A 26,958-nucleotide genomic window follows, 5' to 3' on the forward strand; every position below is an offset into this window, starting at 1 on the left:
AATCAAAGATACCGCATCGGATTGATTTTCTGCTTTATTTTCTTTCTGATGTCATAGGGCACAGACAAATAATTATCATAAATCTATTACTGTGTTAGGTACTGGACACAAAAGGACAGAGGCAAACTGAAGTAATCTAATGGTTTTCAGCTGGCGGCAGCAGTTTGACAAGTGAATGGGATCCATGTTATTTTCCTTATAGTTGCCACAGAAATAAAGCTGTATCTGCAGTTCATCTCATTAAGGAAGTCTTTGAGAAAGAATGGTCTGTGAATAGTTGCTGCGCTTGTTTGATGCAATCAAGAAGCGTTCTAATGAGACTGAATGTTCTTTTTTTTCCCCCCTCTCCTTTTGCAGCCTGAGTTGGATAATAAAATGAATATTGACCCAACTGAAGTAAGGTATGTGATGAAGAAGTTGGTTTATACCTATATCACAGAAAGGAACAAAAGAGGGTGCTGTAACTACACAAACCCATATGTTCAAGAACAGGAGGAGATTGCTGCTTCTCTGTTCATCCTGATTGTTGTTGGGTTTTTTGGCTTCCTCCTGTTTTCTATGATGCTCAGCAATATTGTACACAGGCCGCGGGAAAATTACATGGACTATTTGTACCGCGAGAACTTTCAGGGAAATGCGAAAAGACCTTCCTGCAAAACCACACTGCCAGCGGCGGTTGCTCAGAAGGTCAAACCTGAACCCAGCCCTCAGAGCCAAAAGACTGACAGCTGTACAATAGCAACTGAGCTTCCAAGTGCAAAATCGGTGGTGAAGATCGTATGAAAGTGGACCTCATATGCAGCACGATAGCTTCTTCTTAACCACTGGTGATTCTGTTACTCACTGAAGCGTGGGACTAATTGAGCCTCTTCTTATACGAGCTTCTTGCTCACAGTGGACATGTCTGTTCCTGAGTGCCACAACAGCTTTCCTGCTCAGGCCCTGAACCTTCAGATGAGGCACGGGAAATCAAGCTCAGACTTGTACGGCTCCTTTTATATTCCTTTTTGGCATGTCTCTCACAGAAGAAGAAAACCATATCCTTCCTCACGCTATTCATCAAGCCATTGTGAAGGCATTTGTTCTTCTAGCTGTGGCCTGTGGGCACCCTTCGTTTTTTGCCCTTGGCATTAAGATCCATTGATTATTTATTTTTTTAATGTATAATGTGGATAATGTGTAAAAAATAAAAAATAAAAAAAGCTTGCCTTAGCATGAGGTCTGCTGTCTCACAGAACACAGCAATGCCTAGAATCAGATTAAACTAAGACCCATGTTAATTTGGAAGCAGAAACAAGGGCCTGTCCACACTTCCTCTTGTCCTGGTGAATTCCACCGGGAAAACCCGCTCTTTACTGCTGAATTGGACCAGACAGCAGTTGGGCTTTCTGCAGATTGATGTTTGCTTTAGTTCAGCAGTAAAGAGCTGGTTTTCCTGGGGAAAGTGGCAGGGTAAACGGAAAACTGCTCAGAAGCACAGCACAAGTGGAAGTGTGGACAAGCCCTAAACACTACCCGGAACACGGACTAGTCTCCTGTTCCCAGTTCCCAGTTCCTATTATTGACTGCTGGGGGCAAGGCAGAGGAGGGAATTAACATCTGTAGTATGAAGTCAGGAGGTGAGTAAAGTGGTACTTGATCAGGGGTGAACAAACTTTTCAGGCCCATGGGCACATTTGGATTTTTGAGCAGGTGCTGTGAGCTCTGCCACTCTGCTCACGTCTGTCACCCTTCCTCTGGATGAAACCCCTCGCCCCACAAGAGACAACAAGAGTGAACGTGTGCATGCACACCCTTTGTTTTTCTGAGGGATCAGGTAAAAGTAAGAGCTTGTAGAATTAATCAGAAAAAACACATGGAGCTGAAAAGGAAGTGGGAAAGAGCCTCACACTTCCAACTTCGTCTTTCAGCTCTATATGCTTTTCAAGGGGAAAAAGGGTAATAGCACCTTCACCTTCTCATGATCAAAGCAGTGGAAAATATGAAGTGCTTGCTATGTCAATTGAATGACAATGATTTTCCTAAGTACTTCTGGGAAAAGCCTTTATATTAATTTTGATATGACCACCATCTCCTTCATATTATTTCATTCAAAAGCACAGCCTTTTGAGGCTGCTTTCTAGTAGTCAAAGGCAGGCTACACATAAAATATCTACTTTGACCTAAACGCCATGGTATGTAGTTGTGGGTTATACTTATTTGTGGGAGTCGCGTGGGATCTAAGAGCACATCATCCACCTAGTTGTTTTGAAGAGGGCCAGGTGTACATCCAGTTCACCTAATCCCTGAAATACGTATGTCTTGCCACCACTCCCAGCATCTAACTTTTACACTCTGCACAACTAGAGAATTTGGAGTACGGTGGTGGGGATAACTCAGCGGCAGAGCATCTGCTTTGCATACAGAAGGTCCCTAGTTAATTTCCTAGCATCTCCAGGTAGGGCCAGAACTCAGTGGGACTTACTATCGAGTAGACATGTACACACTAATCTGCCTTAAAACGCTGTGATGATTTATACTTACTCAAAAGCATTGTATTTAAGTAGGTGTGGGAACTAAGTTCCTTATCTAAAACAGAGATCTCTGGAGCAATCAAATGCCTAGAAGACAAATTACTAAATCAATTCCTCCTCCTTTGGAACATAGTGTTTTTATGCCACCCCAATCTCTGAGCACCACAGGTTCCAGGGGCTTATCCAAGGGTTCATGTTTCCTTTTGGCACATCCGAGACTGTTGTACAGGGGTCAGCAAACTTTTTCAGCAGGGGGTCGGTCCCTCAGACCTTGTGGGGGGGGCGGACTATATTTGGGGAGGGAATGATGCAAGAGCACCACAAGCCCCAGTGGCTGCTTACCTGTGTCTTGCGAGCAGCAGGGGCTGGTGGTGGCGGAGGGACGATGAGCGGCGCACCAAAGGGCTCTGGAGAAGGGCTGCTTAAAATGGCAGCTGCTCAAACACTGCTGCTGCTGGCACCAACAAAGCCCCCCCTCCTCCTCCTCTAGGCAGGGCAGGGAGAAGCCAGGAAGGAGGGAGGGAGGAGCCACCACCACTGTGTGAGAGGGAAGGAGAGGGAAAGAACGCTCATGCTGGCAATCCACGTGGTGATCCATGGGCCAGATCCAGAAGGCAATTGGGCCTGATCCAGCTAACGGGCCTTAGTTTGCCAACCCATGCTGTGGTATATTTAGGATACATGGTTTATTTACACATATATACACTCTGAGCCTACGATGGAGGGCTACACAGCACCAACAGCCAAAAAGGGTCTTGCGTGTCCCGTAACCGCAGCCTTGGATTCAAACAGAACAATAGTCTCAAATGTTGCTCTGAGTCTCCTACTTCCCACTTTACTTCTAGGTCACATTACTCCTAACTCCTAACTCTCTACCCTATGCTCTGGCTTTATCCAGTGAGTGAGAGAGGCTCCTCCCAGTTATCATCTCACACCATGTTCTTTGATCCTTTATTGTCTTAATGGCCCATCACTCAGGCTATCACTTCAGGGAAAACTAGTCTGTCTTAATTATCTTTTAAGTCTTCCAGGGATTAGAAATATGAGGCACACAATTTAGCACCCCAAGCCTTAATTAAATTGTAACACTTGTTGGGTCCAGAGATTATAGTGATCTGGCACACAAAAACTCATAACCCTAGTATCTCCCAGTTTCCACCTCTTCAATAATCTATTAATCCATATCCTTTGCAAAAAAAAAACAACGAACAAAATATTGCAAATCCTTTCTGCCACCCAAGAATCTTCATTGGCCTTATTAAGATCAGTACCAGTATCAGTACGTCAATACATTAACGAGATTGCTAAATGTCACAGGAGGCATCGTCTGTGACAATAGCCATTTACACACATTGGGTGTGTGTGGGATGTGTGAGTAGGCTGACTGTGGAGAGGGGAGCAGGGCTGTGCCCTCTGCCTCACCCCTAACCTTTGCCCAGATTGGCTCTGTGGACAAATATAGTCTTTGTACAGGCAACTGGCAGCAGATGGCATCTGTACAGAGAAAGCCTAAACACATACAACCCATGCACATTTTTAATATGTGCAAAGGTCTGTTTTGTGATCCAATTAGTGTCTCCACATAGACCAGTCTCAGTGAGGCCATGGGAAGCAAATTTCAGCACCTGTGCCACCTGAATCTTACAATCACATCACATTCATAAAATAATCCCATAATGTTGGAATAATCTATCCATGTCTCAGCTGGAAAAAAAATGATTAAAGGGGTTGATTTCTCACATTACCTGTTTTAACTTAAATTGTTCATATTACTCTGATCCCGGTACTTTTCCAATAGGGATCAGTGAACAGCAAATGCACAACTCAGGCTTGGTTGCCTATAGCAGGCTGCATTTTTTAATTTTGAGGCTTATGGAATGCTCCATATTTTGATAAACATTTTCTACTGTGGGAAGGTATACAGTCACTTCAGTAATAAGTCTCACATAACTTGGCTAGGAATGAGCCAGCCAGCTAGGCAGACAAATGGGGCAGAGCTAAGTAAATCAAATCAGGACCTTCAGTTTCTGAAGATCCAAACAGAGATGAAAGATTCTCAAACTATCTGACATAGTGGACCAACAATTGTTTTTCCCAGTGTGCCAGAGACCTGTATCATAATCAGCCCCTGTAGCATCCCACCCTGGGCTGTGGTGGAGTCGCCATGGACCAGCAACTGATGGCTCATGTGGACTGGCACAGGTCCATGGACCACAACTTTGAGTAGCACAGATTTATGCAATTTGTGGTACTTTTGCTACTGTTCATTTCATTGCCGTTGTTTCCAAGGATTCATGTGACATTTTTATTTTTAGGTCGTTTTTTCAGGTTATTTCCCTCCCTTTTTTCCCTACTGTAGAAAAACCAGAAGTGTTGAGTGAAACTGCCCCAATGTGGATGCTTTTCAAAATTTTTGCACAAAATTCCTCATTTAATGGTGTGGTGGGTGGGTGGGTGGGTGATTGATGATGTTTTCTGCAAATTCTTCTTAGTGCCTTTTCCCCTTGGCCATCTTTTTTTGACAAGAGACAATGGCAGATATTGAAGGAAACAGCAGTGGCTGGTCAAACCAGCAGTGGTTAATTTTGAAAATGAAAGAAGCAGCTTTTTAGTTATGCGATAAACATTGTGTTCACTGTTAATAAAAACAATTCGTTATTTTTTTTTTTACAATTGCATGACAATTGTTTTTCTCCATGACTTACCCAGCTAAAATGTGAATGCATCATTCAGGCTGTGGTTTTTTTAGGATGCTATTGAATAACACATGCAATGAAATCCATTGTGAGATCATCATTGTCCTGGACACCATCAGAACTTTGTGTGTACTTCAATTTCACCTGAAGGTACAAGATGTTTCGCATTGTAAACCCACTTTTAAAGCACATCATCCACCGGACTTCTCTCGATGCTAGTACAAGGAAACAATGCCTGCAATATTTGAAAACCCTAAGAGCGTTGCAACTTACAGGCTACAACACCATCTTTTTAGGAGAAACTGATCTTTCAGAAAGTCTAATAACAGGGGAAAAGGTTCCTCATGAAGATGACCTCAACTGGCCTGTATGGACAGTCGTACACGCCGGCAACAGTCAAGGGTGGGTACCATGGAGATACAGAGTGTTTCTAAGGGATGACTTGCCCCTAGACAAGCCAGAAGATGTCTTTCAGGAACTCTGTGACTTCCTGTCAATAACCTATGGGAAGTGTGCCATTGTGGTCAAAGAAAAAAGACAGCCGAGAGTGAAAATTGATGAGTCCACTCAGGAGGTGGAGATAAGCGAACCGCAGTTTACACCTCTCCCTTTCTTCTCAAGCATCAAGTGCTGTCCTGAAGTCGCCAAGGCCACAGGCCATGAACTTCTCTCAGTCCCTTTCCCCTACAACCACCTCCACCCTATGGATGCCGCCTGGTCATCTTTGAAATGGTTTATTATCAATAACAGAAAGGAGTTCTCCCTGATGACTTTGGAGAAGACCTATTCATACCAATGCATCCTCTTCAGTGATCTGCTTGGGAAAGGAATCGAGAAGATGAGCCCAAACAAGTGGAAGATAGCAGTAAACAAAGTGCGCAGATGGGAAAACTACTACTTGGATAAGTTTACTTAAACTTTCCTCCATCCATATTTTTTAAAATGATTGAAAATTGGCCAGCTGATTTGCTAAATGTGCACATCAATTCTCCTTCTGAGTTATAATTCTAAATCGACAGTAGCAATGGTGAATAAAAGCAAGAGTTTTAAGGTGACTTTAAGCAATATGGTGCTGGGTTTACAGGTGTCATTCGAATAGAGAGATTTCATTCAATCTAGGTATGAGGAGGGCATATCTGCAGAAACTCAAGAGAGACAAAAGGTAGTGAATAAGATTAGGTAAAGGTAGTGAATAAGATTAGCTGAACTGCAGAGGGAGGAGAGAGTGAAACTGGCCTTCACCCACAGAGCGAGACCAGAATCATACTTCCAACGTGGAGTCCCCTGTTCCATCTGTCAAACATGCAGGTGGGCAGAAGTGGCACTAGAAGAATTCCCACTGGCTTTAGCCCAAAGAAATCCCCTAGGTGGGGCACTCCAGGGGTGGTGAACGGCTGAAACAGCCTAGGATCCACTAGATCAGGGGCAGGCAACCTAAGGCCCATGGGCCGGATGCGGCCCAATCGCCTTCTCAATCCGGCCCGCGGAGAGTCCGGGAATCAGCGTGTTTTTACATGAGTAGAATGTGTCCTTTATTTAAAATGCATCTCTGGGTTACTTGTGGGGTATGGGAATTCGTTCATATTTTTTCCCCAAAATATAGTCCGGCCCCCCACATGGTCTGAGGGACGGTGGAGCGGCCCACAGCTGAAAAAGGTTGCTGACCCCTGGACTAGATCCCGAGACAGCCCCAATAATATGATGATGATAATAGTAATTTTATTATTTATACCCTGCCCATCTGGCTGGGTTTCCCCAGCCACTCCAGGCAGCTTACAGAATATATAAAACATAACAAAGCATCAAACATTATTAACATCCTGATACAGGGTCTGATTGCTACAGCACCTTCAAGGTGGTTTGTTGGGGTTTGGGAGCACTCCATTTACCAATCTCTCAATCTCAGACTGTAAGTATAATGTTGGGAGACATTGCAGGACCAATCTACAAGGTGCTGTAATGATTGCTAAGATAATGCACATGAAATACTTTCCGAGATTTTGGGAAATGCTTTATAATTTTGTATTTCTAATAACAGAATCATGCCAAGTAATATCTATGATGTTCTGCCAGCAGAGCATATTGCACTTGAACAAGCTGCTGAAATTGCCATTCTTCTTGTTGAATTAGCGATGGTTTCATCTGAAAAGCACCTACAGCCAATTGTCACAGTTTCATCCAACACCAGACACCCGTTTCTCAGGTTCCTTTCTAAAACACTCATCCCCAAATAGTTCGCATGATTTTGAATGAAAATAGAAATCTAGATGAGATAGAAATGGATTATAATAAGGAGCTGTCTAAAAATTTTTTAATCCAGGAACCATATCAATATTTTGAAAGTGCAGCCTGTGTATCATCAGCTAGGAGCTAGATGAGTAAAGATGCTATCTCCCATTCAATGGCCAGCCCCTTTGAGGAGACGATCAAGTTTATGTCATATATTGGGGACTTAGAGATTGGATTACTGAAATGCACTTGGAGTCTCCCTTGTTCTTGATGTCGAAGCTCTGAGTGTTTGGTTTCTAACAGTCAAGCAGTATATAAATTGTATGAAACAATTAAATATGTACCAGAAATAGTAGGCATGTTCACTGATGCTAGTTATGTGTGTGTGAATGCATGTGCGTTTATTTTACACCCCTCAAATTAAAAACAAAATCCTGTGATTGGTCATGGCTGCAGCACAGCTAACTGGCTACAATGCTGCAGAGAGACTCTCTCGTGTGTTTCTTAATCCAAGGAGAAAAGCAATACAAACATAGTGATGTAGACATTGCTCCCATCTTTATTTGAATTTCTGATGGGCTTTGGCAGGCCTTAGGTGGCTGGACTAGACAAAAATAGGCAGGAGCAGATAGACTGGAAGGGGCACAAGAGGCCCACAGGTCTTCTGCAATCAGGGCTAACTTAGAAGTACGCCTGCCTGAGCTCAAAGACGTTTGCTGCCAAGCATTTATAGGGCTGCATTTGTAACTAATCATATTTGTCTCTGTTTAGCATGAATCATGCTATCCAGTCTTGCCGGTTATAGCAGTTCACCATATTTCCACAGGATGGCAGCATAGATAGATAGATATAGGCCTCGCACTATTTGTGTACTAAAAATGATATTCCTGTAACTTCTATTGCCATTTCTTAAGGGTTTCGGCTTTTTGTTTGTTTGTTTTTGTTTTTCAAAAAGAGTGAGGCCTCTCCAACCCGTTACCAGAACAAAATAAATTGGGTAGCAGGGATCCGTTTTCCCGCTTATAGTGACAGGGAGACAGTGCCTTCTGGCCATTTGAAGACAGGCACAGCAATGGCAGAGCTGGTAAAACGCAGATTTTTCCCTATCAGTTGCTCAAACTTCTCAGTTTTTACACCTTGCCTGCAGTTTACTAAGCAGAATTATAAATAGGTTCATCAAAGTTTTCCCATTTTCATGAAAGTAACTTTTTGCTACAGCATGGAACTTTCTCTAGACTTTGACACTGGGTTGTAGCAAACCTGGCTCTGAACAGTGATGATAATAATAATAAACCAGTGGGTTTCTTACTTAAAAAAAAAGGAATAAAACCCATTCCTGATACATCCTAGTTAAATCCACTATCTAGTACAGACATCAATTTAATTGTAATTACTCAAGCAACCTAAAAAAAACCACTCTTTTAGCAAACCTTACAATTTATAAAGAAAACCTGAAGAACAGCTTCAGTTAAACACTTTAAAGTCCCACAGATAGCAACAGCAGTTCCACAAATGCTTAACTCTCCTGCAGAAATCAGGCATACAACACACGCCTGTGCAAGTTTGCTCAGAAGTAAGTTTCACTGGGTTCAATGGGGCTTATTCCAAGCAGGAGTGCACAGGACTGCAGCCTTACAGACCTACTCAGAAACCCAATAATTTTTAAATGGACTTTAGTCTCAGGTAAGGTGTACGGGATTGCAGCCATAGCAAAATCTAAGTAGTGCAGTGCAAACGGAAGTAGATAGGTGACAGCTGGATTTTCATACTTAAGTTTTCAAACCTGAGTTTGAAACACAATGTTTTGGGGGAGGAAAATGATGCCTTTTAAACCAAATGTAAAATTCGAGTTTCCTGATTATTCTACTCCAAACAAAATTCCTTTCAAAACCAGCGGATCGGACAGGACTAACTCAAGTCCAATTGTTCTCAATGGGATTCATACCCAACTTTAGCTAGATCAGAACCTGTGGGAGGAAAATGCGGAAGGTCAGCAATTTAACTCCTCTTGTTTCAGGGAAAGATTTCATTAGACAATCCCTTCTATCATAGCAACCTGACATGTACCATTTCCTATACGCAACACTAAATCAGTTTTACAAACAGAGCTTTTATTATATAAATAGCTGACAGGATATTCTTCTTACTTATACCAGAAAAATAATAATATAAAAATCCAACACACTTGTTGTATGTTGCTCTTGGGGAATTAAGTTTCTCTGGCACAGCATTCGGTTTCAGTGAAGTGTTCAACTCTCCCAGGAAAGGAATCCAAGCAAGCTGCCAAACGGCTGCACACACAAAAGAAAGAGTTATATTTGCAGCAGTTGATTTTTTAAAACAGCAGCAGTCTTCCCATGTGGATGCCTCGGGACATCTGTGGGAAGGGCCACAGCTCAGGGGCAGATCATCTGATTAGCACCCAGGTCACTCCAGGAAATTCTGGGAACATCTGGAGAGTCACTGTCAGTCAATGCAGACAATACTGAGACAGGTGTGCTAATGGTCTGACTCAATGCAAAGCAGCTTCCTATATTCCTGTTAGGACTGTGTGATTCACCAGGTCATAACACACCTTAGGATGGAACTTCATGTTCCACTACCACTTCATATATTGGGATCCGCAAAGTGGTGCCAAGAGGATATGATCTGCAGAGGAGAATCAGCAGTGGGGGTGGGGGTAGATGTTGGGGAATCCTCTACTTGGTATTCCCCCCCCCCCTTGCAGCTGCTTCTCAGCCAACTTGTCCCCTGCTAAGGTTAATGATCCATTTTTTGAGATGGGCGGCCACAAAACAGACCTGCATATACCACGTACCACTCTATTTTGAACTGCATTTTAACCTGTATTTTAAATAGGGTCCCCCCCCATTATATTTTTACTGTGATTTTATTGGTGTTAGCTGCCCTGAGCCCAGCTCTGGCCAGGAAGGGCGGGGTATAAATAAAATGTATTATTATTATTATTATTATTATTATTATTATTATTATTATCATCATCATCATCTGAGAATAGGTGGGTGGCCTGTAAGCTACAATCTTGTACAAAAGAGCTTGTGAGAGGGCAGGCAAAATGTGTATGCCTTTGAAAAATGTTTACAGTTTAAGGAAAGCTTTATTCCCTTTTAACTGTAATTTTGCAAAGTTTTCTTATGTTATTATTATTATTATTATTATTATTTATTACATTTTTATTCCACCCTTCACCCAAGGATCATAGGGCACAACATAAAAATACAAAATGAAAACACCAAATACATAATAAAACTAAAACAAACCAGTAATCCCCCTACTAAAGCATTTAAAAGGCCATAGAATGTTCAATCAGCCAAAGGCCTCGTTATAGAGAAATGTTTTGCCTGGCATGTAATGAGCCTCCCTGTAGGCGCATTCCACAAATGGGGAGCCACCACAGAAAAAGCCCATTCTCTGCCCTCGGGACCTCTTGTGGAGGGACCACCTAAGGAAGGGCCTCAGATTAATACTGCAGGGCCCAGGTTGATTCACAGTGTATGGCTCTCATGGTACCGGTACTTCTTTGTTTTGTAGATGTACAGTTCCCACCAGTCCCAGCCAGCATTGGCTAGAGCAGATGGGAGTTGTAGTCTGAAATATCTGGAGGGCACCAGGTTACTGAAGGCTGCTTTACACACATAGTGGTGAATGGTGTCAGACAAGAAACACTTCGAGCATTCTTTCCAGTCAGAGCATACCTCTTAAGACATTTCAGTTTTCTTTTTTCTCTTCCCTTTTCAGCTTCTCCTCCTGTTCTTTTTTCATTTTCTCCTCAAGCCTTTTCCTCTGGTACATTTTTGCCCCAGCAAATGCTAAGCAAAGGATTAATGTTTTAGCTGCTAAAATGTACATTAGCAGTGGGAAATTTTCCAGTGCCTAAAATGGAAACAACAACAACACATACACACGTTTTTTTAAACTGTCATCTGCTACAGTTCAAGACATGTGAAATTCTTTTCTGGTAAGTGGCAAGAGAGGCTCGCGTGCACCAAACCCACAGGAATGCAGATATTATCTGTCTAATGGCAGGACTAGGAAAGGGCACAGACACAGAGCATAAGACCAGAGAGCCTAAAGCATCCATTCATCCACTGAGACAAACTGTAGTCTATCAGCAGCTGAAAAAACAACTTGGGTGCAAAAAAACAAACAAACAAAAACCAACAGCATTGCATGCAGTAAATAATTGTATTTTATTTTTACTGTTGATGAAAATATTAAATTATAAGACTTTTAACTTGTTTCTCAACTGCTGACTGACTATACTTGCACAGCAATGAATTCACATGATAGAAAAATGCAGGTATTTGAAGATGCAAGTATATGTTCCTGTTAAACCGAGGATTGTTAAACAGAGTCATCTATCCACACAAAACATGCAGAACTATTTCTTCCTTAGCTCTTTGGTTTAGAAAGCAGCATGCAAGGTTTTACAAATTAAGGGTCCTCACCTTCCAGTTCATTAGCCACATTTTGATTCAGCAACAATGTCAAGGCTTACACCTCAGGCAGAAGCAAACGGTGCTGGTCAGATTTATGAGAAACGAGTGGAGTAAAAAAAGCCACCTGAAAAATAAGATATTCAGATAGTTTATTTGTGCCTCTGATATATATGAGAAACTGCTGGAGGAAAGATCACCTGACAAAAATATCCAGCCAATCTGTCCTAAGATATAATAAGAAGTGTTGACTATATAGTTGTGTAGGAAGTTCACGGCTCCTGCTGCTTAGACAGATACAGAACTTTCAAGAAAGCTCTCACAGTGTCTGAATGGGAGATGTTTATCGGCTGAGTGACAGGAACAGCAACCAGTTGGAGTGTAATGAAAGCAGAGAATTGACTGGTTGGAGACAGGTGCCAGAGCTGTACAGGGCAATCCCTTTCCACCTGTTGAAAATTCCAGAAACTATTCAGCTAAAAAAGCCACATTGGCTGCACTGTGAGCTTGTTAATTGTGACAAAGTCCTAATAAAAGCAATGGGAGTTAATAGCACAAGCCTATACAAGTCTACTTAGAAGTAAATCCCACAATGTTTAATGGAGCTTTCTCCCAAGTAAGTGGGTCTATGAACGAACTTCAGGGGAAGGGCAACTGGTACCAACAGGAGGAAGTCATGACTAACTTTCGGGTCATGGTTTGGTAGTTTTCTGTGGAATAAATACATTAAAGTTCTAACAGTAGAAATTCAAGGTCTAAGAGTCAGCAAGGGGGAAACAACAAGTGTGGGTGATTGTGTGGCGGTGTATCTCATTCCTCTAGTGCAACGAACAGGAGAAAACTGACTGTGAGGTCTATCGTTGGCATCCGTCTGAGAGGCAATTAAGAGTGTGGAGAATTAGGTGTGGGAATGAGGAACCCTTATAAACCAAGCACAAGACTCTCAGAACTTGAACATTCAGTACCAGAATTGATCCCGTTTTAATGCCAAATAAATGAAAGTATTCCTTCCACATGAAACTATAACGCCAGATAAAACATAAGGAAACCAAGCCAGTTAAGATTCCACAGAAAGTCGACTGTATTTTATTTATTGCTACTGAAGGCAGATTTAGTCTATATATTCAGCATAAAGTAATCCAGTCAGCCTGGGACTACGGTATATTCATTCAGATTGCAGCCAGGGTATTGTATATTTGAAGGTCCTTCCTCTACATACAAAGTGGGCATATTAAGAAAATCCTTGTGCTACCTTTGGGAGGTACAGTTCCCATGTATAGGAGGTATCTAATGTGGGGAAGCATTCAAACATGTGGGTGCCCATATGTGCCCACTCAACTGCATAGATCCATAGAACTGGCACTTCTACAAGTGCTGCATAATGATAGCTTTGCACTTGCAAGAAATTGATCTTTAAGTGTGGAAGCATGTACTCTCTGGAACTCCCTGGCCATTGATAACAGGCAGACACCTTTACCATGTTGTTTTTGGCACCTGCTAAAAACTTTTCTGTTCCAGCAAGTCTACCCAGGCATATGATTTAAGTGTGTATAATTTTAAATGACTGATTTGGCCCCGATCCACTAGCTTGGCTAGATGGTGTACTAAAGGGTCTCCAGATTTGGTATATTAACCATCAAGATGCCCACAAGATGCCTGGGGGCAAAAAACTGACCTTCCCCATCTGTTTTAGTAGCTTGGCTGAATTTGTTTGGCTCTAACAGTGGAGGAGAGAAATGAAAGAGCAGCAGAAGAAGAAGTTAAAGGCTAGGGAATCCAAAACCACTCTGTGTGTATGGAACAAAATAGGAAAAATAAATAATGGAAGCTCAGGAAAAACAGAAAATCAGGCCCCAGAAGCAACATCCAGGCTATTAAACTTGAAAAGTATTTCTGTCAGTGTTCCAGAGTCTTCATTTTTTAATGAGACCAGAAACATTTTCCTCTCACACTTCCCCCAGCATGCATGATTTTTTCATCCCAGATAAAAAATCAGCAGTGCTTTTATTAAAATAAAATGCCAGTAATGGGAGGGGAAAATAATTTTCTCTTTACTTTTCTGATTTTGTTCAACAGTGAAGTGTTTTTATTTGATTCAGAACCTTTTCATGGACCTTACTCCCCCAAATTTCTATCCAATTAACAATTTGATGCTTACCACCTATTTGGAAGTACGTAACTCCTAGACTTCAGGGAAATCTACTTCCAAGTAACTGTGCTTAGGACTACAGTTGCAGCATGCACATTTATTCTGAAATCTTGTCTTCTATGTCCGTTTCAAGTACCCACTGTGCAAGATGACCTGCAATTTCCAGTACCTTCTCTCTCCAGCTTACACTGCTTTTTATACTGTTTTCACCTAGCCCTAGGCAAAAAACAAGAGATGAAAAAAATTGTGTATCGGAGAAGCAAGATCCTCCACTTGATATGTTAACGGAAGCATGAATTCTTTACACTGATATCAGCAGCTTAAAGAGAAACCTTACATGTTCTGTGTTCAAGGTTAAGTACTATCTTGAAAGCCCTGGTATCATGTTTGTTTCCCCACTAAAAAGTCAGATAAAGTGTAGATACAAGTAATCTGTACCCCATTAGGGTTTGTTGTCCCCAAGCTATACAGTCTCTCTCAGCAAAAGGAGACCAGACTTGGTGTCTGGGCTTACTATAAAATCTGAGATAAAAATGCTGAATGATATAATAAATTATAACAGCCAGTCACCCTATTTCTCTCTTACAGATTCCAGTTGGGTCAATCAGGAGAGTTAAAACCTCACAAGACATGCAACAATAAGGTTCATGTGTCAGACTAAAAATCTGCCTGCACATTGCATGCAGATACATGTAGTTAACCGGCTATTGGTGCTTTAAATAAATAAAAGGTGGGCAGGGGGGAGAGAACAGCTTTTGGGCAGAACAATTTAGGGCAGCCTTTCTCAACCTTGGCTCCCCAGCTGTTGTTGGACTACAACTCCCATCATCCCTGACCGCTGGTCTTGATAGTTAGGGATGATGGGAGTTGTAGTCCAACAACAGCTGGGGACAGAAGGTCGAGAAGGGCTGATTTAGGGTGTGTTAATCTTATCACCTTGGGGAACAATGAAGTTGTTGGTTGTTTCTCCCAGTGCCATCTCAGAGTTCGTTCTCTCCTAGCTGTTCACATCAGCACAGCTTCATTAGTGTTAAATTTGTTTGTTTGTGCACACACCAGCGATTGTCAACAGGGCAGGCCAAATCCTTATTTCCACAAGCCTACCTGTCAATCGCCTGATGTCATTATGACACACTTCAAAAGGAAGGCCATGACTTTACCTGCCTTCCACCTGATGTCAGAGTGGGGTAGATCAGTGCGGTTTGGGGAAAATAGCCTCATGGACCAAAGGTTCTCCACCGCTGCTATATGTCTGCTTATCTGAAGAATATTGCAACTGTTCTTTTCACATTGACACCAACGCGAAAGTTGCAAATTGCTTACGTGGCACTGAGATGTGCCAGTGAGGTCCTCGTGTCTGTTCAAGTATATCTTTACAATAACCAGTGGTAGAGCCTTCTTGCTTGTGGCATTGAACCTGTGGAATCACTTTCCCTCTGCTAGAAGATAGGCCCCAACAGTGATGTTACTGTAATTTTAATAAAATGTATTATTATGAAATTATATTATTATGTATTACTATGAAATTGCCTTGTGTGTGTTTTTTTAATGAGAGGCAGTATGAAAATATTTTAAATAAATAAAATACATAAGCATACAATACTTAAATAGATTGGGAAACCAATCCATTAACTGGTCATGTTCACAACTAGCCAACTAAATGCCCCTATGCAGATAGAAACTTTCAACAGCATCAGAGCAGCATAGGATACCAAAGGCAAGAGTGAAGCTTTCTTCTCCCTAGCTCTGTAAATTCTGAGTGCAAAAAGACGCACTTCCTCGCCTGCATTATAGATAAGCATAGCTACATTTTAAATTGGGCTTTTGCATCTAATACAGAGCTAGTCTGCAGACCAAACCATGGCTTAGCATGAGCACATGGCTCCCATAGAAGAGATTGTGGGTGCTTCGCTCTACTCAGACAAACTACAAGCTGTAACTAAGGTTATGGCTTATCTGGAGGAGATAAACCGTAAGTCTGAGTTAGGATGACACACTAAATCATGGCAGCGTAGTAGCAGCAGACCAACCGAGAAGCAAGGAATCTGCAGTGACCTGTACCGGAACTCTCACGCTTGTGCAAATTATGGAAACAGGGGGAAAAAGAGAATTTCAGTCATGCCGCTTTTAATGTGCATTGTGCAATCTGATCCTATGCATGCTCGCCGAAGTAACGTGTCTCAGATTTCACCGGAGCTTACTTGCAAGTAAAGGTTCAGAGAATTAAAGGCATCGCTGCTCAAAGGTGCAGCACGACTGTAAACGTAATAGCCATTTGACGATCATGATTCTTTTAAGAAGGTCAAAATATTGAAAACAAGGCCCACAACGCCATCAGCTTCCATGAGTTATTAAAGTTAACATTTAAAAGAAAAACTATTACAAACAAGCCTAGCAACGTCACGCATTTTGTGATTTAAAAGCCACACTACCTTACAACCAGCGATTCAACACAGGAAAAGGCTACAAACTACAAGTCCCAGAAGGCTTTGCTGTCTGAAAATACGTCACACAGCGCGTCAATAATTTAAAACTAGATGTTAACCCTTTCATCCCTTGTCCTGCGGGGAGAAAGCCGCGTGAGTCAAGCAGCTGTGCTCACAAGCGATGTAACTAGGGAAATTTCTCGCTATGAGAGGGAAGTATGTTAATGAATAAGTAATATATGAAGATACCCAGTTTACTGTTTTCTTGGGAGTGACTATACAACTGTTGGATATGCAAGACAGCTTATTCAGAGAGGAATTAGTACTTACCTCCATTCCCTCCCCTGGTCCTTTTATATTATCTTAATTTATACATGTCAGTAATTTCATTATATTTAATTAGCTCCAAATTTAAAGGGAAGTCGAGGGATCTGAGTAATCCCAAAATGTGGATTTAATATAGCGTGAAAATACTTTCCCCCCATTCTTTTCTTTTGTGTGTGTGGTTTATTCTTTTGTACTTATGTGATGATAATGTTTAATTGTGAAAATTAATTTTAAAAAACCATTAAAAATACCAGAGAGGAATTAGTACTTTCGTTGATTCAAAATGTTGGGATACACATTCTGATATAATAAAGCCAGTTCAAATATAAAATAAAAATGCTAAATGGCAAAGACCCTAGCAGGAGTAGTAAGATAATAGGGCTGAAATTCAATTTACAGCATTTTGAACAAATCTTAAGGGTGGCATGCAGAAAACTGCATTTGTGCATCTTGCAGTAAGGCATCTATGGTCACCAGGAATGTGGCTGCAGCTAATTAGAATTTTTGGGATACTACAATCTTCAAAATTATCCATGACAAATAGATGAGTCCACTGACCTGGGCGTATGGGACAGAATCAGCCTCCCTCACCCTAAAGGTTTATAGATGCTAGTAATAATGTTCATAATAATTGTTAGGAAAACTAGGGAGCCCACAACACTACCAAGAGGCAAGAATGAATAAATATATACATATCTTGTGTTTATTTATGCAATTATTTCTGCCCTGCCTTTTGGCTTCAGAGCAGCTGACATAATCAGTTTAAAACATAACATAAACAAAACAATCAAATGTACAGAGTGCTGAAATCAACATGCACAGATTCATTAAAGAAGGTTAATATTGAGACAGAACCTTGCAGTTTTTGCTTCTGATGTTTACGATATGATGATGAGTGAAAGCGGCTACGATTCCTTTGCAAGCAAATTTGTAGGATGTCCTGGTCTTGTTACTATGATCGGGAAATACCAGTCTCTGAATATGAAGTAGCACAGTGGACTGTAAATGGAACTGTGTAAGTTTGATGAGGACAGTGCCCCTTGGTTCAGCTTCAAATTCTTGCATCCCTGGAGGCCCCCCATGTTCTGAGATATGCAGGGGGGAGCCTTTGTGGAAGAAAAAAGCCTCCCCATTTCAGGCAGTTGCATTCCATAATTTGGAAGGCAACAGAAGGGAGCAGTTTAGCTAGGACCCTCATTCCTGCTTGTCCTCCTTATGTGATTGCTAACACCTTAAAAGGGTTCTAATATTTTATAAAGGTTGGGGGGGTTGGTTGAAACAGATGAAAACAGGGAAGCTGGCTGAAAAGATTATTGTGGTGGCTGGATGTCCTCTCCCATCTTGTTTAGTGAAGCAGCGGCAACATTTTTTGCAGTTTTCACTGAGTCATTCAGTCACCTAAAGAGTCTCAAACTGCTACTGCTTGCAACCTTAAAAACAAACAAAGTTCTTCCTACATTAGTCATATAGACTTCAAAATGCATAACACATTTGCCTGGAAGTATTTGCTGATGATGGAGTTGCACTCTACAATATCTGGAGAGCACCCTGTTTGGGAAGACTGGTTTCTGTACAATATGATATTGTTTAGCATTTATATTTTAAAAGGTAAAATGACTTAAAATAACACACAGAGAGGGAGAATTCTCCAGTACTACTTCATTCAGGTAGTGGCAATTTCTCCCACAGATCAAGCAGTCTGGGTGCTCGCTTGATCCTTTGCACCAGTATTTTCATGGATGGTGCATTTAAGGTCATGGTGGAGCAGCGTCTGGTTTTTGAGCTTGTTGCCCCAGTCATCCACAATGTATTGGTGATAAGGGTCATCAGAGTGCTCTCGTCTCTTTGATTTCACGGTGCTCACTAAGATCGTCACAACAATGAAGGAGAAAATCCCAATCATCACCATGAGGTACATAATGACATAATTTAAGTTCTCAGCATCAAGTGTTGCTTGCAACGTATTTTCTTCAATTGTGGTATTTCTTCGCCAGCTATTCATGTAATCAAGGAAGGTCTTCCTGAAAGTATCTTCCAGAGCCTTTGTGAAGTTCTGTAAGGTGGCCATATTTTCTGTGAACTATCATTAAACACAAAAGCATGCATCAGTCATCTTCCTACAGGAGAATCATACATTTGCTACTCTCTTGGGAGAAGGGCATACTGGGGCATTGTTAAGAGGTGTCCCAAGTCCCAGGTCTTTTGTGGTGTGGCTCATTGCTTTTGTCGCTTTCCCTTTCTTAAACTTTTTTTTTTAAAAAAAACTTTGCTGATAAGGCACCTGCTGGGTATAGTGCTGCTGAAATGCCAGCTATTCGCCATCTTAATTTTCCAGAGGCATCAATATATAAAAATTAACATATGCAATTGTGTGTCATGGGTATGTGACCCAAGTCCTTTAAGCATCTAGCAACACCCCAGGGGCATATGAAATTCTCTTCAGCAGGCAGAGACAAACTCCGGCCCTCCAGATGTTTGGGACTACAATTCCCATCACCCCTAGCTAACAGGACCAGTGGTCAGGGATGATGGGAATTGTAGTCCCAAACATCTGGAGGGCCGGAGTTTACCTATGCCTGCTCTTCAGTAGAAGGAATCACAGAAATGAAAATGTGTGTAGCTATGCTGATACTACGTATGGAACAGAAATTATGTAGTGAGGGGCAGACTAGAATCACTGGGATTCTGCTTTGTAAACTCAAAAGCACATTGGGTCACAGAAATACCAAGTTATGTTACATTAGGCATAAAGAGGCAGTTGTCTTAAAAACTTATTAATTAGTTCCTTCTCATTCTTCTTGTACTTTGAACTTGAAATGCACTTGTGATTTTAAAAAGTCTAAGAGCAAAAAAAATAATTGCTGAATTCATAGGAAGAAAGATTTAGATAATCTTATTGCAAGCATTAGAGAGGATCAGTATTAAGTAGGAAGTTGGGGATTTGATTCATGCTGGGTTTGGTTATCACTCAGTACATCAAATGTTGTCTCAATACAAATATAGAAGATCAATTTACATAATAAAGTATATAATTATAGGGACAAATTAGGATTCATAAGATAGACATGTATTAATGAATGATCCTGATGAACAAGATTCTGCTGAAATATTATGATTAAAAGATGACACAACTTTAACTGATGAAGCATGGCATTTAGTTTATGTATACCTTTAAAGCACATTTGAAGCGCTTTCTTTCCCACAAAGAATTATGAGCACTGAAGTTTACGCCTCACAGATGGAACATTTCCCAGCAACTCTTAACAAACTACAGTGCCCAGAATTCTTTGAGGGAATGTGGGGAAAGTGCTTTTAAGGTGAAGTGTGCCTGCTACCCTAGGCTGTAAGGTAGCGTCTCTGCTTACAATTTCAACTCAGCCACTGGGTGGCCTTAAGCAAGACACTGCCTGACAGGCATGCCAATTTTTAAGGAGGGGGCCAAGTATCATTACAGTGGTGCCTCGGGTTAAGTACTTAATTCATTCCAGAGGTCCATTCTTAACCTGAAACTGTTCTTAACCTGAAGCCCCACTTTAGCTAATGGGGCCTCCTGCTGCCGCTGCGCCACCGGAGCACGATTTCTGTTCTCAAGCAAAGTTCTTAACCCGAGGTACTATTTCTGTGTTAGCGGAGTCTGTAACCTGAAGTGTATGTAACCTGAAGTGTATGTAACCCGAGGTACCACTATACTGCCATAATATAAACTTGGCTTCTTTCTACCTAATGACCTTGTGTATATTAATCAGATTATATATGCATTTTAAGCACTTGGAGAAAGTGTTTGATCCCAACACAAATCCCTTCCAGGCTTCTCAAACACCCCACATGACAAGAGATCTGCATGCCCCACTGGCACAGAGGGCCTGATGACCTGCATGATTAAAAGTAACTCTACCTGTCCATTGAACAGTGGCACAGGGATGCCTTCTGGTGCCTGAACTACTTTATGCACACACTATATCAGCACTGGGCATAGTGTCGGAATGTGGTGTTAATCATTGCTGCCTATAGAAAATTGGCTTTAAAAATAGGTGTAAGCCAGTTTCTGTTCTAGGCACATGGATTTTAAACTATAACATGTGAGTAGGGTGCTGCAATTCATTCTGGCTGTCTTAACATGCAGAAGTTGTAGAATGTCACTTAATCATTCTTGCAGTACAGTGGTACCTTGGGTTACATACGCTTCAGGTTACATACGCTTCAGGTTACAGACTCCGCTAACCCAGAAATAGTGCTTCAGGTTAAGAACTTTGCTTCAGGATGAGAACAGAAATCGTGCTCCGGTGGCGCGGCAGCAGCAGGAGGCCCCATTAGCTAAAGTGGTGCTTCAGGTTAAGAACAGTTTCAGGTTAAGAACGGACCTCTGGAACGAATTAAGTACTTAACCCGAGGTACCACTGTAATATGATTCTGCTATCTAGGAGGCTTTTTTTAAAGAAGCCATAAACAACATAACATTGCATATTGCATTTTTCAAAATGTCATCCAATCTAATTATAGCTTAAAGATTTCTAGCGATTGTTGGTCAGAATTAGGGTACTGTTTCTGATTTAATCATTCTGTCCCCAGCCTATAACAATTTACTTTTTGGCTATTTGATCTTATTATGCCTTCATTGGTACATATACTTTGCCTACATATACGAAAGCACTTCTACGTTTATTTTTAAGTTCTGCACTTATTCATCTTATGTATTCTGGCTTCACATCTCAAAGCATTTCTCATTTTCACATCGGTACCTTTCTATCTGCTATTTTTCCTGTTTAATTTTAAATCAAAGCTTTAAAGGAAATCAGTCATTGTTACCAGAAACTTACCTCCTCTGTGCTTTTATATAAAGAAATTCACAGCAACAAAGATTTTACGTGAACAGTATCGTGATACTCTTGAATAGAACAGAGAAACCATCAGCTGGAAGAAAATTCCATCTTGTGCTGCTGAATAATTGCCTGGTACTGATCTAACTTTAAAGCAAATGTATTCTTACACCTAATCTCACTGGGAAGTTAAATATTGGCTGACACCCAACAGGTAACCTTCATGCTTGGTAGGGTACATAACAAACTTTTTCAACCTGTAAATCATTGTAATATAAAACTTTAAAGGAACAGTCATGGGTTTTTGTGGGGTTTTTTTACAGGAGAGTTACCGTACTCTGTACTGAACATTATGCTCAGTAAAGGCTATAATGATGGTATGGTTTGAAATTTAAATTGTTGCTTACTATAGCTTTAGTGGGAGTGAAGTAAAACTAGAAGTACTGTATCAAAAATAAAAATAAAAATGGGAGGAATTGGAAATCACCACACAATTTCATCCAAAATGCCCAAACTCATGTTGTAAGTGGGGGGGGGGGAAGCTTTATTTTCCCTTCCTAAGCTCAATTATTTCTCCTCATCAGAGTTTTCCCCCACTGGCATCTCCTGAACTTCACAAACCATGGTAATATGGTCTTCATATTACACAGAACAGCCACATCTCCTTTTGCGCAAACGAAGTACAGAATAGTTTCTGTCTGCTAAGAAGATGGAGAAATGAAATATACTTGGAGTTGAGTGTTGATTTCATACTCTTTATTTCAGCTCATGGTAAACAGTGAGTGAGTACTTATCCCAAAAACCTCTGTCTATATATACAGACATACTTCGGGTTACAGACACTTCAGGTTGCACGATTTCGGGTTGCGGACTGCGCCGAACCCGGAAGTACTGGAATGGGTTACTTCCGGGTTTCGGCCCATGTGCAGAAGCGCCAAATTGTGACCCACGCATGCACAGACGCGGCACTACAGGTTGCAAATGTGCCTCCCACACGGATCACGTTCACAACCCGAGCATCCACTGTACATTATTTACACAATGGGTCCCGTGTGATTGGCTGGTTCAACTCCCCTCCTGGAGCCTGATTGGATTGTTCTTGCAGGCCAATCAGATTGCTGATTCACTTCCTCCTGGAGCCAGATTGGGCGGCTCCTGCAGACCAATCAGGTTGCTGCCTTCTAGGATCCTACCTGCCTATTGCTCTAGGATCCAAGCTCAGTGCAATACAAGAAATCTGGCTGTTGTTAACACCATGGCAGCCAAACTTCCCAAAGGTGTTAAACTATCCCCTGGATGAACATAACTGATTTGTGACTGGCTGTCAAGCAGGACCCACAAGGCTTACTCAGACATACACCCCACTGTGTTTAATTTTGCCCCTGGTTGATCCTGGCTCCCTAAAAAAAGCTCAACAACTTCGGTCAATACAACCAGTTTGTTTTTTTATAGTGGGAGTAGATCACAGTCTCTTGGGAGCTGGACATGTCTGCTGTAGAGGATTGAAGCATGAACAATGCCTGCTGAAATCTCAGAAAAGTAAACCTCTCATACCCTTGAACTGTGGCTCTGATTCAGATTAAGGACCTCTACACTTGGGTTTTAATTTTTAAAAACCGTGATATCAGTTCAAGTGATACATTTGTAGTTTAGATTTCTATTACAGTAAATGAAGAAATAGTTTGAAACCATGAATGCATCGTTTGTGAAAAACCCTCAAGTGGTTTGTATGGCTTTTTGCAGGAAAGATGGATTGTCCACAGAAGTTGAAATTCCAGATAGTTCAATAACAACAAGATTTTCACTCCCAGTGGTTTTTATTTATTCTTGGGGCACATGAATTTGGAGTTAAAAAACAAGGAAGAGGTTTGTGATATGGCTTCTCTTGTAAAGTTTATGTTGTACATGATCTTCATTTTAATAGCCTTCTTTCCTTAGTACAATATTGCAAAACGCATTGTTTGCATTTCCTTGTAACTTGGACTCATTTTAGGTGACTACTTCACATAGTGAACATCAATTTTAGATACTTATTTTAGGTACAATATTTTTGTATATAACTGCGGGTTTAGGGGTGTAAGTCTGGAACCCAATTTGTGGGTGAGATGGGAACACTGGCAAAAAATACTTTGCCAAGCTTTGGTATTGGTTTTTGAAAGTCAGTTTCATGAAAGTCATATGAATTTGTCAAATTAGTTTGTTCAGTTTAGGGAATAAGGTACTTTAAAAATATGCTTCTACAGTTCCTACGGGCTCATTTACTTTATTCTATTACAGTCTTATTTTTCCCACCTGCAAAGTAGAGAGCATTTACCTTCACATTTTCTTCCTCTATTACTTTCCTTTAGACAAGCCCACCAAGAGACTACAGTTTTCAAGCCACTTCTGCTGCAGTTTATTCATTGGGGTAATTCCAAAATAAGTTCTGTGAGGCTCTCAGGCCCTCTGCATCCAGTAAACACTTCATCTGCATGTATTTATCACTACCTTCAACATCATTCTGTACATACCTGGATTTTCCCTGACTTGAATAGCTTATTAAATAAACTATTAATACATATGGAACATTAAGCTTTCTTTGTCCACAGTACAGATGATATAGGGTTCACAAGTAGGACCTAATCTAGAAAACCATAGTGGGTTCTGTTGCTTAAGACCTTCAGGTACAGAATGAAATTGGGGTCTAGGGACTTTTGTCAAATGGAAATATCTTTTACATGCTGACCTTTTGGCTAGGGCTTCTAAGGGACCATGACTTAGAGAACACACCTTTCAGAGCAAGGTTTGAGTATTGCTTTCCATAGCCTAAGGGAATCCCAAACAAGAGGAAGGAAAAGAACATCTTTGGCTCTTTCCCTTAGTCTCATGAGACAGGCCAGTTGTGGGGTGGAGCTAATGTATAGTGCTCTGAGACGCACAGTGGTACCTCGGGTTACAAACGCTTCAGGTTACAAACACTTCAGGTTACAGACTCCGCTAACCCCGAAGTAGTACCTCGAATTAAGAACTGCACCTCAGGATGAAAACAGAAATTGTGTGCCAGCGGCGTGGCAGCAGCAGGAGGCCCCATTAGCTAAAGTAGTACCTCAGGTTAAGAACAGTTTCAGGTTAAGAACGGACTTCCAGAACGAATTAAGTACGTAACCAGAGGTACCACTGTACTCCAAAGCAGAATAGAGTAGTTCTACTACTTCCCTTGGGACGTGGGTGGTGCTGTGGTCTAAACCACAGAGCCAAGGCTTGCCGATCAGAAGGTCGGTGGTTCGAATCCCCGCGACGGGGTGAGCTCCCATTGTTCGGTCCCAGCTCCTGCCAACCTAGCAGTTCGAAAGCATGTCAAGTGCAAGTAGATAAATAGGTACCGCTCTGGCGGGAAGGTAAACGGCATTTCTGTGCGCTGCTCTGGTTCACCAGAAGCTTAGTCATGCTGGCCACATGACCCGGAAGCTGTCTGTGGACAAATACCAGCTCCCTCAGCCTATAGAGCGAGATGAGCGTGCAACCCCACAGTTATCTGCAACTGGACCTAAAAGTCAGGGGTACCTTTACCTTTACCTTTTACTACTTCCCTTGATCTGAACACTGTGTTTCTGTTGATGCAGCCTAGAATAGCATTAGCATCAGCAACTATGTAATTACTGATCAGTCAGCTTGAAATTGATACAGGAGACGTCCTTGCTGCTACTGTAATGACCTTCCAAGAGCAGGCAAAGTCCTTTGGCCCACAAACTGACTTGTAAATATGTTGAAATTGGATTTAAATTGTTGCTTTTATTAATACTTTACCTAGCTCTGGAAGACCTAGTTGCAACACAGTGAGTTTTATTCCAGTCTAAAAACTGCCAGCAATGCAGGATCAACCCAAGGCCTGAAGTGATAACACCAAGGTCACAGGTTCAATTCCCCATATGGGCCACCTGCATATTCCCGCATTGCAGGGGGTTGGACTAGAGGACCCTTGGGGTCCCTTCCAACTCTACAGTTCTATGATTCAAAGAATATTTCTTTTAAGCTAAGCAGCCACAACTCTTGAAACAATTGCCATTTGCTTAGATCTGTCCCCCCCCCCCTAAAGTCGGGAAACCCAAAATGGCTGTATTCTATATATACTCACAGAAAGTAGGAATACTTGTTTTTGATATCGATACAATTTTTGCCTTTGTAATGATTACCAGAGTGACACGGTTTCACGGAACTACATAACTACATTCTGTAAAAACAACAACAACTCATCAGCATTTACGCATAGTGTTCCAGTCCAGTAAATTCTGAGACTATCACCATTCATTCATTGTTTTTTCTCTTGGAAACTTTAAAAGTGAACCTGCCTAATTCTCACTTTCCAAGAATTGAAACGCAGCCTTGCTTTGAAATCTGTACTTCTCCAAATTGTGCAATCAAATTCTCCAATCCATTAATTGTAGATACAAAAATGTATGCATTTGTACATACAAAAACCCAGTACTCTTTTTCTGGGGGTACTCAATGGTATGCAGTACTGGCACCTTTTATTCTAGAAGAAAAGCACTGCAAAAATGAATATAATGGGTACGTTGTCCATAAAAATGCACTTATTAGTGAAAATAACACACAATGGTCATTGTTTTAGGGAGAATTGCTTTGCAAACATGTATATCTCCCAGGGAGACTGCAACCACTTTGTTCCTCTCCAGTTCTTTTAGCTCAGCACAGCATGGCAGCTAAGCTATGGATCATGTTTAAGGAGAAGAGAGCTTAACCAAGATGCCAGATTCAATGACATGGTAAGACTTGGCTTAGATGCTGTTCTATACTAATGTAAAAGGATTGGAGAGGAGCAAAACAGCTGTCAGTTCTGCATTAGGGGACAACATGTTTGCACGGTCCTAGCAAGCTATAGTTTGGCCTACCTTGATGTGTGAAGTAGGTTCCTTTTATTGTCCCCTTCAGTTCTACCATCGTCTGACCGTACGCTGAAGTTCTGAACCAATGTTAAGTTTTGACATAGCTAGCTCTGGCAATAATACAAGCCCATAAAGTACCCTGAGAATAATGCCACGGTGCTTATGCAACTTCATAGCACTGTAAAAGATGTTATTAATTTGCATTTCAAATAAACTGCAGGAACCCTGGTTGAAAGATACGATATAAATGTGATTCATCTTTTTTTATTAGTTCCTGACTCAGGCAAAAGATTCCCTAGACCGATTACACATTTCACAGAAACACATGTAACAAAGCCTCAACAAGGTTTTCATTTTGTTTTTTAAATGAGAAACAGCCTTCTGAGGCTGCAATGTTTCGTGGAGGAGTGACTTGCCTAACCCTTTTCCTGACACTTGTTTTTCCACTCAAATTGCTCCAAGCA

At 41.3% G+C, this 26,958-nt stretch overlaps 4 protein-coding genes across 10 annotated transcripts in view; 1 reads left to right on the forward strand and 3 right to left on the reverse strand.

The window, feature by feature from the left end:
• CLIC6 (chloride intracellular channel 6) overlaps window positions 1-9,725 on the reverse strand; it is a 136,703-nt gene extending 126,978 nt beyond the window's left edge. Inside the window, exon 1 of the mRNA XM_083608845.1 lies at window positions 9,624-9,725. Within this exon, the coding sequence (XP_083464971.1) occupies window positions 9,624-9,669 (46 nt within the window). The 5' untranslated portion in view covers window positions 9,670-9,725. The remainder of the gene's footprint in view (window positions 1-9,623) is intronic.
• LOC310760432 (protein FAM243B) lies at window positions 5,304-6,265 on the forward strand. Its single transcript, XM_083608886.1, has one exon. It carries the CDS (start codon window positions 5,367-5,369, stop codon window positions 6,123-6,125), a length of 759 nt encoding a protein of 252 aa, XP_083465012.1. The 5' UTR covers window positions 5,304-5,366; the 3' UTR covers window positions 6,126-6,265.
• On the reverse strand, window positions 9,529-16,517 carry SMIM11 (small integral membrane protein 11). 6 transcript variants are annotated; one of them, XM_083608894.1, is made up of 5 exons: window positions 16,474-16,516; window positions 14,051-14,257; window positions 11,905-12,019; window positions 11,152-11,329; window positions 9,529-9,729 (listed from the first exon to the last, which is right to left on the reverse strand). In XM_083608894.1, exons 3-4 carry the CDS (start codon window positions 11,923-11,925, stop codon window positions 11,165-11,167), a joined length of 186 nt encoding a protein of 61 aa, XP_083465020.1. In that variant the 5' UTR covers window positions 11,926-12,019; window positions 14,051-14,257; window positions 16,474-16,516; the 3' UTR covers window positions 9,529-9,729; window positions 11,152-11,164. The 6 variants fall into 6 exon arrangements, with proteins under 6 accessions (XP_083465020.1, XP_083465021.1, XP_083465024.1 ...); XM_083608895.1 differs by lacking the exon at window positions 14,051-14,257 and having other exon boundaries at window positions 16,474-16,517; XM_083608898.1 differs by lacking the exons at window positions 14,051-14,257; window positions 16,474-16,516 and adding an exon at window positions 16,243-16,261.
• A 1,915-nt stretch (window positions 16,518-18,432) lies between these two features.
• On the reverse strand, window positions 18,433-26,628 carry KCNE2 (potassium voltage-gated channel subfamily E regulatory subunit 2). 2 transcript variants are annotated; one of them, XM_083608892.1, is made up of 2 exons: window positions 26,501-26,628; window positions 18,433-18,874 (listed from the first exon to the last, which is right to left on the reverse strand). In XM_083608892.1, exon 2 carries the CDS (start codon window positions 18,860-18,862, stop codon window positions 18,485-18,487), a length of 378 nt encoding a protein of 125 aa, XP_083465018.1. In that variant the 5' UTR covers window positions 18,863-18,874; window positions 26,501-26,628; the 3' UTR covers window positions 18,433-18,484. The 2 variants fall into 2 exon arrangements, with proteins under 2 accessions (XP_083465018.1, XP_083465017.1); XM_083608891.1 differs by lacking the exon at window positions 26,501-26,628 and adding an exon at window positions 21,612-22,047.
• Between the last annotated feature and the right edge of the window lie 330 nt (window positions 26,629-26,958).

Source organism: Podarcis filfolensis, assembly GCF_964270895.1.
Source record: "Podarcis filfolensis genome assembly, chromosome: 4".
Lineage (NCBI taxonomy): Eukaryota > Metazoa > Chordata > Lepidosauria > Squamata > Lacertidae > Podarcis > Podarcis filfolensis.

Bases quoted from the DNA above. Each gene is read 5' to 3' on its own strand.
- KCNE2 (XM_083608892.1), bottom strand. From the start codon at position 18,862: ATGGCCACCTTACAGAACTTCACAAAGGCTCTGGAAGATACTTTCAGG.
- SMIM11 (XM_083608895.1), bottom strand. From the start codon at position 11,925: ATGTGGCTAATGAACTGGAAG. The intron at 11,330-11,904 runs GTGAGGACCCTT...TTTCCATTTTAG, and splicing joins TGTGGCTAATGAACTGGAAG to GCACTGGAAAATTTCCCACT.
- LOC310760432 (XM_083608886.1), top strand. From the start codon at position 5,367: ATGTTTCGCATTGTAAACCCACTTTTAAAGCACATCATCCACCGGACT.